Below are 13,422 nucleotides of genomic sequence, written 5' to 3' on the forward strand. Positions count from 1 at the left end.
GGCTGCAGGATGGGAAGAGAGAGGGGAAGGGTATTTATTCCCTAGTTTGCTCTCTGCCATCTGGAGGACAGCAGTGAGAATGTTCCTCACTTCCTTGGGCCACAGCTCTTGCCACTTAGCCCTCCCCTGTGGCTACAGCTCTCATAGGTTCCAAAAGCCTTCCCTCCCCTGACTTCAGGGCCCTAGCTAGCCTGGGATTGGTGCAGGGGGATGGGGGGGGAGGTGTCTTGCCACCCTGTAATGGTTTCCTTTAACCCTTCCAAGGTTTGTAAATAGCCCCCCCAACCCTAAACCGAGCTCTCCCCAGGGGTGCCTTCTGAGTGTACCATTGTTTTCTGTGGGACCCTGACCCATAAACCACCTCACTGGGTTTGGTGTTTGGGGAGGATTGAAGAAATGGCTGCGAAGTGGTTTATAAGTAAAGGTTGTACTTGGTGTTCGAGAGGAATAATGGCTGTCATTGGGGACCCACTGGGGAGACTGGGGAGGGGAGAGCTGGCCCTGGGTAGAATCTTGTCAGGAGGAGGCAGCTCCTAAAAAACATCTCCCTTCACCAACAGCCGCTCCCTGCCCTGGAGCCCCAGGAGGCCTGGCCAGGGACAGGCTTTTTCAGGGCATGGTTCCTGCTGCTGGGGCAGCCGCGGCAGCATCATCGGTAACACGCTGGGCTCCTGGGAGGCCCTCCTGGCCGCATATCATCTGGCAGGCTCTGGCGGCCCGGGAGCCCCAGCGCGGAGCCGCCAGCTCGCTGACTCAGCACAACGCCCCTCTCTCAGCAGCTTGGCTTGGGTGGGAACCAACCAGCCATCCGGCGGCCCCTCCCCGCCCCTTGGAGGCAGCACCCCCTCTGGCTGGAGCAGCTCCAGGCCTCTAATGAGTGCTGGCTGTTGTCTTGTCCAGGACCCCGCCGCGCTCAGGGAGAACACGCTCAGGCAACAGAGAACACTGTTGGTCAGCCAGAGAACTCTGTCTCCCTTCCAGCCTATCCCCCAGAGGCTCCCAAGGACCTGGAGTGTCAGAGCTAGAAGGACAGGACAGAGCCCCTGACAGGACAGCACTGCAGATGAGGACACTGAGGCCGCCCGAACAAAAGCCATTTCCCCAGGGCCCCCGCAAACCGCTGTTAGAACCCAGGCCAACACTGGACAATTCCTCACAGGCTGGAGTCTCATGGTTTCCTCTGTGGTTGAGGACACTGATCACCAAAGGTCCCAGGGCAGAACAACGGCCTAGCAGATTGTGTGAGGTGGTCTTTGGAAGATTTTAGTTATGGGGGGGCTCTCAGCATGTCCCCTTCATGTGACGTCTCATCCTCACAACAATCCTAGAGGGTAGGAATTGGGATCATTGCAAACTAGATGAAGCTGAGACCCAGAGACAGGAAGCAGCTTGTCTGAGGTTGCACAGCCAGTAGGTGGCCGAGCCAGGATTCTAATTGATGTCTTTCATGCCATACACTGATGGTGCTCTGCCAACCAGGCAACACTGTCTTTGCATCTAGCAGTGTATAATGGAAAAGAACCTTAGATAGGGTGGCCTCAGCAAGCCAGAGGTCTAGCCTCAGCTTTGCCTCTTCCTTTTATTTGTGTAAATTTGGGCTAGCTTCTGTACCTCACTGGGGCTCATTTTCTTATCCATGAATAATGGTGAGCTGACCTGCCCTACTTCCTTCATGTGATATTCTAGAATACCTGCAGGGTGGGTATATTATTCCCATTTGACAGATAGCGAAACTGAGACCCATTCCTCTATTTGTGTTGAATACATGATATGAAATTTGCTGAAGGACTTCTTTTGATAGGCCAGGTTCTTTGTCCCCAGAGGGGAGGTGATTGCTTAAGGCCACACATCTAGAAAGTGGCAAAGCCAAGCCTCAAGCTGACAGTGGATACTCTAACATATACTTCATGGCCTCCAGGATTATGCAAAAGTGGCCACAGGATCACGGTTTTCTAACTCTTGCAGAAAGCCACTTGGATTCTCCTTGAGCACAGCCCATGACACTAAATAGATCCCAGGAATGTTATTCTCCTGGGAACTTTTGGCCTGGAACATATTTACAAAACTCTAGAGGGGATGGAAATATCCCAACCCACTCCCTACAGACCCAAATTAGCAATTTTCTTGTTCTTTATAACCTCTTTGGAAATGCAAACTATGTAATATTGGTCTAAAATTAGGAGCATAAGTCACAAGAGAGAAGTCCCACTCCTTTGGATAAAATATTTTCTTAGCCTCATCCTGGCATTTTTTCTAAACCAGAACCCAGCAGTTGTCTTTCAAATAATTATTTTCTCCTAGTGCGTATGGACTGGAAACAAAATGCTTTGGAGAGAACGTATTTTTTACTGTACTGTGAAATGCTGAAATCCAATCCCTTTTACCTGACTTTCAATCGATTCAGGTAAGGCCTAGAATACTTGAAGAGGAAGAGCCTGTTCTATGAGCCCAGGATGCCTTCTTGAATGAAGGGCACTTTAATAATAACAATAGCCATAATGTTATCTGTAGCCAACACAGACTGACAGTAAAGATGTGCCAAGGTGCTGTGTGAAGTGTTTTATAGCCACTATTATGTTTAATCCTCAGGATTACTTATAAGATGGGTATTATTGTCCCATTTTACATTTGAGGGCAATTAAGGCCTAGAGAGGTTAAGAGATTGACCCAAAGTCATATGGCTATAGGAAAAGTAGTGGTAGAGTTAGAATTTTAACCCAAAGCTGTGTAGCTCTGAAGTCCAAACTAGGGTAATGTCTTTGTTACAGGTCTACATACTATGTGCCAGACACAGTCCTGAATGACTCACATAATAACCTTTTGACCATCACAATAATTCCTCTAAGAACTTTGCCCCATCTTTTTCCTTGCTTCTCAGTGCAGAGACATGCACTAGCTTCAAGTTTGTCATGTCCTTCGAGATTCTTTTGTTGGGCTGCTGATCCCACAAGGGGCTATGCCAGGTTGGTAAGAGTACGTGTGAAATTTAACACCTTTGAATAAATTAATCCTAGTAGAGGCCTAGGGCCTTGGGCATATTACTTAACTTCTTTGATCCTCAGCCTTCTCATCTATCATTTGAATGGGCTAGCTCCTTTGAGCTCGAATTTACTAGAATTCTATGACAAATGCTGGGCTTGTGTGGAAATAAGTGTAGGGCATGAAGGTTTTGTTACATGGGGGTAGATGTTACTCTGCCATCAAGGCAGAGGAACATTGTGGGTTAGGGGAATATGAGGTCCCAGCTCCTAGGAGCAGTAGGGAATGGACAGCAAGGAGGGAGGGGGCAGGGTCCTTCAGTTAGCCAGAAGACTGAGCCAAAAGACTGTCACCTGACTAAAGAGGACACGGTGAGTCAGAACCTCTCTGGTGCAAGAACAAGCATGTGGTCCTATGTGTGACCCTGGGAGAAGAGCTTGTCCTACCAGATAGAAATCACCAAGGGGCTTGGAAGGGAGAGAGTTCCCTATCCCTTCAGGTAGTTGTTTGGGGGTTGGACAGCCATTGGAAGCCCTGTAGAGGGGAGCTGACCTGTAGAGAGCAGACTTCCCAACGTGTAGACTTGATCATGTCCCTCTTCCCCCTGCCCCATCCACTGGATCCCAGGTGCTTATGAATACAGTCCAAGGTATCTCCTTACCATGTGGGTGAGGCTTGTTACAATCTGTTGCTGATTTGGCCACATTCACTTCTCACTATTTCAGTTATGGTAGCCATGCCTAACTTCTTGCTGTTTTCTGAACACATGACGTGTTTACACTTCTGAATCCACCCATATCCCCCTTGAATCCTCCTTCACACCTCTAGCCGACTCATCCCTTTGGCTGAGCTATAATTATGCATCAACTTTGTCAACAGATCATGAGCCCCTTGAGGACAGGGCCCAGTCACACTCCTGTTCATATGGTGGGATGGGGACTGGAGTATGAGCTGTGTACAGATTAACGAATTAGGTGGGATTAGATGACATCTGACAGGCTCCGGGCTAAGATCCTGCTATTTTAGTTCATTTCAATAAGCATTAAAATGGTGGGCCTACCATGTACAATCACACAGTAAGCGTTTGATTCACAGATAGTAACAGTACTAATCACGTGAACAGAGACAACAGGAGCCGGGGCTAGGAACAAGGATGTGGAGAGGAGAGAGAAAAATAGGGAGGTGGCTACCTAGTGAAGACAGCCTTGGTCTGTCTCATGGCCCCAAACTAGTTCAATGAGTGGGTGGGAAAGAGGAAAGAGAAAGCAATGGGGATGGATGATCCTGCTGGCAATGAATTTTGGTTCTTTTGGGATTTAGAACTGAAATTGGCTTTCTTTAGAAACCTCCACCCCTGCTCCCCAGTGGGTATTTTTAAGGGAATAGGTATCTGGGGGCCAATTTCCAACTCTCTCTCATCCTTGGCCCATTGTATCAGCAACAGTTAGTAACAGATAATTCAGCAAGTAGGGCCCACCCACACAAAGTGTTTGCCTTCGGTAACCTCCAGGGAAATGAGGAAAAGTCACTGGAATCCAGTAGCAAGTAAGCAGGCCTACCACAGAAGCCTAGTTCCCCCGTATCCCTTTTTCTCTTCAGTGGCATTGATATAGCTGCTCCCCACCCCCCCGGTTTCTGCCCCCTGTGTTATCTATCAGAATTTGAAGTGTGGCTTCAGCTAGAGCTTCCCAACTCTTCGAGTTCCCACTAAAGACCCCCATCCTCTTGCTCCTCACCCAAATTTTGAAAGTCAGAAAACTCAGATCAGCCCAGTTTTTGATGGTGGCTAGAGAACAACGGGGTGTGCAGATATGGTCTCTCCCATGGGTACCCCGCTGTTCCTATGCTCCATGGACAGCAAGAGCTGGGGTGGCAGGGAGCTGGTGGGTTAAGCCAGGCCAGATTCAAGGGCAGTGTTGGGGCTAGGGCTCTTTTGGGAACCTTGAAACCCCCTTCCCTCCCTTCTTGACCAAAGTTACTTTTCTTCCTATTTTTATTAACCCAAATCCCTAAGTGTGTTTATGTCCAGAGAAAGTACTATGAATAACTGATGATACATTTGTTGATTAACTTGTGAATCATCCTGGGGGGAAAAGGAGACTGGAGAAAGGAGCAGGAGCTTTGGAGACTTGCAGAAGATGTGTCGTAAAATATTTAGCAAATGATAGTCCAAACCACAGGGAAGAAGTCAGAGAGATGGGAACTCACAAGCTGCCAGGGTTTAAAAGCTATTTAATGCTAACCATCCATGCCAAAGAGCTGAGAGCGTCTCCCTTCCTCCTCCCATTGGCAGCCACAGCTCCGAGAATGTGGAAAGGGTTTGGACCGGCTGCACAGTGCTGGTGGGAACAGAGAGCAGGCAGTGTGCTGAAAGACTTTTTGTTTGAGAAAGCTTGTAAACAAGGGATCTCCTCTGAGGTGGTATCCTCACCTCGTCTACTGCTCACACGTTCTTTTCTTTCTTTTTTCTTCAAGATCTGCCAGATGATAAACTCTCCACATGGAACAGTAGTGGAGCCTCTGGTCAGTCATGGGGATGTTTCGGAATATCCTGATGTTTGGCATCAAGGTAAAAAGAGCCATGTGACGGACTGAGTTTCTTACTCTTCTTCCCAGTGTTTTGATAACACTTCAACAATGACTTCAGTCACTGGTCCCTAAGTGCTGAGGTTGTAGCGAAAATTTTGAGCTAGGAAGTCATGGCTCCAAAAGGGTTAGGGGTCTTACATTTTTAGGGCTGTGGTCAGGACTCCCTTCTGTAACTGACTGTTTGGAGATGTTTATTTTGGGGTAATGGATGAAAAATCTTGCCTGATATTTTGGCCTGAAAGCCTCAGATGTGAAGTTAGGTTCTCCCAAGTATCAGTGCTTTATTTATAAAGAAAGATAAACTAAGGGAGAAGCGGCAGGGAAATACTTAAAGTCAGTGGACATAACCACCCTGGGGAGAAAGAGCACAGGAGAGTTTGTTTACAAGGCACCCTTCAAAGTCACAGTATCATGAGTTCACAGGGAAACAATGCTAGTGAATTCGGTGTCTTCAATCAATGAGCTTATTAATGTGCCAAGAAGGTCCCACTTTTAGGGAACATACCGTCTGCATGCTGGGGAGCCATGGGTCACCTGAATGATACAGATAATTAGCTTTTGAGGTTAGAAAAGCAGATCTTTGGGCAAGGTGGTCCCAAGGAAGACCACAGGAATAATTTTAGCAATACTGGTCCAGAGGCACCTGTGTGGCTCAGTGGGTTAAGCCTCTGCCTTCAGCTCAGGTCCTGATCTGAGTTTGTGGCATTGAGCCCCGCATTGGGCTCTTTGTTCGGCAGGGAGCCTGCTTCTCCACCCCACCCCCACCTCTGCTTACTTGTGATCTCTCTCTCTCTGTGTCAAATAAATAAAATCTTAAAAAAAAACCACAACAACAACAACAACAAAAAAACAACTGGTCTATGTGCATCAGAACCAGAATGTGACTCTTCTCCCTTATTCATGTTTGGTTTTGGTTCCTCCTGTTGCTGTTGCTCCTGTTTTGCTTTCCTGGAATGTCTCTTCTACTCTCTACCTATCCCAATCCCAACACATCCTCTGGGCCCACTTTAATGAATTTAGAGTCACACTTAACTATTCCAATCTTCATCAATCCTTACTTCCTTCAAACCCTTACCACACTTGGAGCCATGTCTGGGCACATGATTATACGGAGTATTATAATCTATTTTTAAGAAAGAGCAATCTTTTCCCTTCAGTTCAACTCCAACTTCTTTTCGGTAGGTACCAAATCTTCCAGCATCTCTGATACCCACAGCTTCTAGCAGCGCCTACCCTGGTACATGGGGTATGCGTCGGTGTCCTGTCAGCAGGCTGCTCACGGTGAGTGGAAATCCTGACTAGGGTTAGGGGAAGAAGACTGGATTCTTCGTAGGCTAGAGCTGTATCCCAGATGTGCACATCCAGGGTTAAGAAACACATGCTCTGAAAAGATTTTGGTCCTGAGGTTTCCCTTCTTTTCTTAATTGTAATTGTTAAGGCAGATGGGAGGGTTCAGAAATGTTGTGAATGGAGTGAAAAGTTAATCTACTGAGAATGAAAGTTGGTCAGCAGTGCCATTCACATTTTTAAAAACGTGTAAGAAAGAAAATGGGGTGCCTAGGTGGCTCGGTTGGTTGAGGCAGAGAGTCTGTTCTCTCCCTTTCAGTCTGCTCCTCCCTCCACTCATGCTCTCTCTCAAATAAATAAATCTTAGAAGAAGAAGAAGAAGAAGGAGAAAAGTGAAAGAAGAAAAAAGGGAAGAAAGAAAGAACGGACTTAAAAGGAAATAAGCCTTGTGGTGGGGGTAAAGTGGGGGATGTGTAAGACTCAGGTCTCAAATACAACCAGCAATTTCATCATGTGGTAATTTTTAATATTAAAAGTAAATTGTAAATGTATCTTTATAAACAATATGCATAAAATAGATCTATTATTCTAAAACCTTTTCTTTTTAAAATGCTTTTCACAGTAAATTTTTTAGGTGTCAGATTTCCCCTCAAAATAATAGTGCAATCGGAAGAAGGAACACATGGTCAGTGAACTCGGACTTCTCTGCTAATACAAGTCCTTGTATATTTCCTGTAGGAGTGGGTGAAGACTCATGTCTGTCTCTGTTTTCTTTATGACTTGCAATAGCTGCACATGTTCTGTTACAATCTGTCTGAGGTCTGTCATTTTCTGGAGCAGCTTGGCAAAGAGCTGGGAGGACTCAGGGTGGTTCATCTTGAGCTGGAGCTCCAAAGCTTGCAGCAGGTTGTCCTGGATGTCCTCGATGGGCTTCACGTTCAGCAAACCTGGGCGGTCTGGGGGAGGAGAAGAACAGGAGGTTCAGTGACAGACTCCTCTGGCCCCTACATCAGAGGCATCGTCAGCCCAACTAAATTACCCGACTTTTTGTTGGCTTGTTTTGTTCTGGTTCTAGAACAAGTGGGGAGGGAGGGTAAGTAGACAGTGTGCAAGAAGTGCATATGGGAGGGAGGATGGGCTGAAACCAAGACTATCACTGGTCTTTCCAGGGGCATGGTTTCCTGGCTGGGGTTAACTCTGCCTGATCAGTTGACATAACACAATGGCAATGCAATTCTCTCCCCACACTGAGGAATCGTCTGCCAGGATGTTTCTGTCAGAAATCTCATTTTCAGCTGCTGCCTCTTCTTCATGAGTGTGCTTTACAACCTTACTACTTACTTTCTCACCATACTGTTGATATGCTTTTAAAACCAGCATTGGGGGTGCCTGGGTGGCTCAGTGGGTTAAGCCGCTGCCTTAGGCTCAGGTCATGATCTCAGGGTCCTGGGATCAAGCCCCATATCAGGCTCTCTGCTCAGCAGTGAGCCTGCTTCCCCCCTCTCATTCTGCCTACCTCTCTGCCTACTTGTGATCTCTGTCAAATAAATAAGTAAAATCTAAAAAAAAAAAAAAAAAAAGAATATAAGGTTTCCTCATTAAAGTTCACCAAAGGGGTGCAGGGTTTTTGCATACCATTCAGGACACATACCTGATACCTTGTGCTGATTCCAAATTTTAGCTCTTGAAGGCTATTCACCCTTGTTTTCTAATTTTATCTTCTCCCCTTCCCTGTAAGCTAAAGTACTGTATAAGGGCTTTTACTTGCCTTTTATTTATTTAAAAAATTTTTAAAGATTGTATTTATTTATTTGAGAGAGAGTGTGCATGCACACAAGCAGGGGGAGTGGCAGAGGGAGAAGGAGAAGCGGGCTCCCTGTAGTGTGGCTCCATCCCAGGACTCCGGGATCATGACCTGAGCTGAAGGTAGATGCTTAACTAACTGAGCCATCCAGATGCCCCTAAAATTTTTTTTTGTGTGTGTGTGATTTTAAGTGATCTCTACACCCTCACATGGGGCTTGAACTCATGACCCTGAGATTAAGAGTGGCAAGCTCTACTGACAAAGTCAGCCAGGTACCCCTAGTTTATCTTTTAATACCTTTCATCCTCTAGCATCACTTTCTGAAACCATCCTTTTGTTCCAGCCATATTAAGGTATTACCATAGTAAGTCCCTCAAACATCCTATTTTCTGTCATGACTGTGCTTAGGCAGAATCTGTTCCTCCCTCATGAAACAGTCTTTTTTTCCCTTCATCCAACTTACTGACTTCAACCTGTTCCTCAAAATACAGCCAGTTTTACTCTGTTCTGGGAACACTATTTGACGTTAGCTCTTCCTCTCCCCTGTTCTCCCAACCCCCTTTCTCTGGACCCTGTAGCACCCTATAAACACTTCAATCTCCACCATACTAGTAGATTACACTTATTGAATGGTTATTTTCCAAAGAAAGTGCTAAAGGCTTTATACACATTAGATCATTTGATATTCACAGTATCGCCATGAGGCCCATGTTCTATGGAGAGAAGAATTAAGATTTAGAGAAAGGCTTGCCCAAGGTCTGCTACTTCCTAATAAATGGTGAAACTGAAATTCAAATCTAAGTTTAATTTCAAATGCTGTATTATAAGTATATAGTATTTATAAATTATATGATAAGTACTGATTTTTCTTCTTTATGTCTATGAGGTCATGAGGTATCAGAGGGCACACTATGTCTTGATCATCTCTGAGCCTCTGGAGGAAACACAGGAAGTACTTAGTTGGTTGAGTTAATGAGCGAGAAGGTTGTTCGGGCTAAGAATCCTGGATTGAAAAGTACAATTCTCCTGGTTGGTGAACAAGCCTAAAGGCAGGATCACTACACAATGAAGAAGTCTCCTGTAAAGTGTTTTCCTGTATCTAATAAACTCTAGTAACCTTTATCCATTGAGGTGAGGTACAGGAGAGAAATGTTAGCTGGTCTCACAGTGGGATTTTCAGAACTCTAAAGGTTCTCTTAAATTAAGTTTATTTTCATTCTCCCCCCCCCCCCTTTTTATTTACAGAAGGAAACTTTGGGTTGATTTTTTTTTTCTAACTTCTTATTCCATTGACTGTTATAAGTATCCTCCCCATATCACCCTTCTCCCCACCCCCAACCAATATTTAACTTTGGAACCATCAGCAAAAATCTCTGATTCTAAGAATGAAACAAATGATATAGTCCTGGCTTAGAGAATCATGCCCCTGGGGAACCTGCGCCTTTCTCACAATTGCCACGCAATCATGAAAACCCTGATGCTTTAGCCTGTCACGGATCCTGGACTGGTGCCTTTGGTTTAATGACTGCTGATCCTCTTTCTGACGAATGTTCCAGATTTCAAAAGCTCTCAGCTATGCAAATGCACATGCATCTGAAGTGGCAGCATTTTGTGTGAAGGCAGGTGTTGAATGTGGCTCCTCCAAAGGCTGGGACCCCACAGTCCTTGGACCTCTGCTAACTGGGCACTGACTCCTTAGAGCCCTATCTCCTTCTTCCTTCCTCTTGGGCAGCATCAGTCAAAACTTCTGCTGAAGAGATTACATTAATCTAGTGGGTTTCATTTATCATGACAGCTCAAACAACCAAACCCTAAAGTGCAGCTGATCAGGCTTGCTGGAAACTCTTGGCTTCAGTGCAGTATAATGGAACTGGCTCCTTTAGGCGTGGAGAAGGATCTGGTTTGGATTTTCAAATCCCTCTTTGGCAAATTATTTTTTTTATTATGTGACAGATGAAGTTTGGCTGAATGGCTGAAATTCTGTGGCCACTGATTTATATTTTCTCCAGTGACGAGTTAGATCATTTACAGATCTGTCCCTGTCCCCTTTACTGAGCCTCAGTCAAGGCAAAATGGAGCACCACTGAATGGAAAAAGTAGTACACTTTAACAGCTCTGTGACCCTGGGCAAACTGATTAAGGTCATTGCACCTCGATTTTCTATTCTGTATATATGTAATTCACATAATTAAACTGGGGAAATACACTCAAGGTGTGATTACAAAAGTACATTAACAGGCTTACACTTAAATTTAAAACACTGACTTCTTTTAAAAGTAAAAAGCTAGCTTCCCTCGGTCTTAAAGCATTCCCTAGAATCAAAGGCAAAAGGGATTTGTCAAGGTTGCTTCCCACCTGCTATCCTGTTGGAAGGACTTCCCTCCCCCTCTCCTCTTTCTCCTTCCACACTTTCTTTCCACACACATTCAAACCCTTGCTGAGCTAAGCTGGACACCACAAATATGCCATGGCAGTCCTCGGAAGTACCCAGAGCCCTCCTGGGTCCTCACCCTTCCCTCTCCACTCAGTGCCTGCTAAGACTGATTTTAGAAGACCCGTCTGAGATGTTCTTCCTGCACCTTGCTGAGTGTCAGAGTCGAGGTCTGCAATTGCATCAGGGTCAAAGGACCCTATTTACTGGCCTAGGCTGCCTAGAAGGCCCTTTTGGGAAAGTGAGTGTTGACTCACACACTCCAGGACACAACGCTAGAGGAAGCTGGAGTCAATTACTGATTTTTAACTCCCAGGCTGCAAAGAATTGGGAAAGCAACCTTTCCGGTCCACTCAGACAGCGCTGGAACTGATTACAGAGGGCTGCTGATTATGAGGAAACCTACAAAACCCCCACCATATCCAGATCTGACTCCGTCATGGGGAGAGCTATCTGAAGATTTCAATTCTCTTGACCCTCCTGGGATCTGTCCACCTGGGCCAGGCATTTCCTGAGCACAGATTTTCTCAGGAGGTGTCTGGGGGAACCAGAGGGCCTCAGTGGAGTCTCCTGAAGGAGAGCCAGAAAACCCCAAGTGTTTGTCTCTATTCTAGAAACTGCTGTTAGGGCTTTTCCGATCTTTGTCTATTGGCTTTCTGATACAGGCCAATCTGAAAAGGACTGTATCTAGGGGATTTGGGGGGGAAAAAAAAGTCCGGTACTTGGGGAGCTGTAAATTGATCTACAGACAATGAAACACCTTAGTTCAGGTGCCTGATGAAAACCAAAGGAGAAGTAGGGCTTCTTTTTACACTTCCTCTCCAATTTCCTTTATTCCATTCTAAGTTCACAGACGTGTTAAAAAGAGTAATGGATTTGGAAACTGAAACCTCGAGTTCTGTCTCTCTTCCACTTAGTTTCTTTATGACTCGGGACCAGTCCTCTAATCTTTCTGGGTTTTGGTTTAATTTTTTAAATCGATGGTACTTCTTTTATAGGGTTGTGGTGAGAATGAACTAGGTATAGGGACATTGTAAGATGTTACTATTCTCTTGGTTTATCCAAATAAAGGCAGTTTCCACCGGGATGGGGTCAGGAGTGTAAGCGGGGTTGGGCTGGCAAATACACAGTGGGGAAGGGGAAGGTTCCTAAACTGATTCTGCTTAAGATCACAGACTCTGGAACACAAAAAAATAATTCCTGATGCAGGCTCATGTTTGAGGGGTTTAGGCAGATTCTCATTCTTGTGGTTGAATGCATAAAAGCAAGACAGTCTAAGAGCAATAATAAAACAAGGAAGGCATGGGACCTCAAGTCACTTCTTTCTTGAACTGATGGTGTTCGGGCTTCTGCAGTACTTTTCTGATCAAGCAGAATCATGGTGAGCATTAGGCAAAACTGTGAGTTCAGCCAGCTTTATCTCTGGTAAACTATGGTAGGGCCTATAGCAATTCCTTTCTACATTCCTACCTTTGGAGGAAAAAATAATGTAAGAAGGTTTTACATGTGCTGTTCCTCTCATAGTTAAATTTCAATTGGAGCTAGATGGAGTGCAGGGATTCTCAACTTTGGCTACACAGTGAAATCACGTGGGGAGATTAAAACCCTGCAAACGAATACCTGGGTGCCATCTCCAGAGATTCCTACTGACTTGGTCTGGGGTATGACCTCCAAGGTTTTTAAAAGCTCCTGGATCATTCTAGTGAACAGCCAAGAGTAAGCACTACTGGCTTAGTGGGAAGCAGCTGGATTCCCAGCCTTAAAGCTTACTTGCTGGGTAGCCTTGAGCAAGTTCCTTAACCTTTCTGTGCCTTGGTTTCCTCACTTAACAAATGGAGACATACAAGTAATGTGACTCATGGTGTTGGTAGGAGGATTAAATGAGTTAATAGATGGCAAATGCCAGAGCAGTGTCTGATACCTAGTAAGGTAGCTATTTCTTTTTCCTTCCTACCTTTCTTCTCTCATTTGTCTGATTTTTCCTGGGTCCTCTATCTTTTCTGTTCTTTCTTCCTTAATTGCTCCTTTCTTCTCGGCCATCTCTCCACTCACCCCTCCAGATGTTTTTCCCTTTCCACTGTGGGACCTGCACTGTACTGGAGGTTTGGTATTAGGAATCCTAGCAGGGCAAGTCTAAATTGATCAGAAGTTTGCATAATGGATGATTTTAGGAGAAATGCAGTTGATGATGGCTCTCTGGGCAAGGGGACAACACAACCAGAAGGTCTTGTAAACATGTTATCAAACAGATAAAGAGCTTCTGTAACGAGCTGTTCTGCTGTGAACCCACATGTTATCGCCAGTCCTTCACTGTGGGGTGGGTTAATATTCT

General features: G+C 45.4%; 1 protein-coding gene across 6 annotated transcripts in view; it reads right to left on the reverse strand.

Annotated features, from left to right (window-relative positions):
• Nucleotides 1-7,359: 7,359 nt before the first annotated feature.
• PPARG (peroxisome proliferator activated receptor gamma) overlaps nt 7,360-13,422 on the reverse strand; it is a 129,938-nt gene continuing 123,875 nt past the window's right edge. For all 6 annotated transcript variants that reach the window (XM_082749130.1, XM_082749127.1, XM_082749129.1 and 3 more), the window contains one exon: nt 7,360-7,811. In XM_082749130.1, the coding sequence (XP_082605256.1) occupies nt 7,564-7,811 (248 nt within the window). In that variant the 3' untranslated portion in view covers nt 7,360-7,563. The remainder of the gene's footprint in view (nt 7,812-13,422) is intronic.

This window comes from Mustela nivalis (genome assembly GCF_964662115.1).
Source record: "Mustela nivalis genome assembly, chromosome: 1".
Lineage (NCBI taxonomy): Eukaryota > Metazoa > Chordata > Mammalia > Carnivora > Mustelidae > Mustela > Mustela nivalis.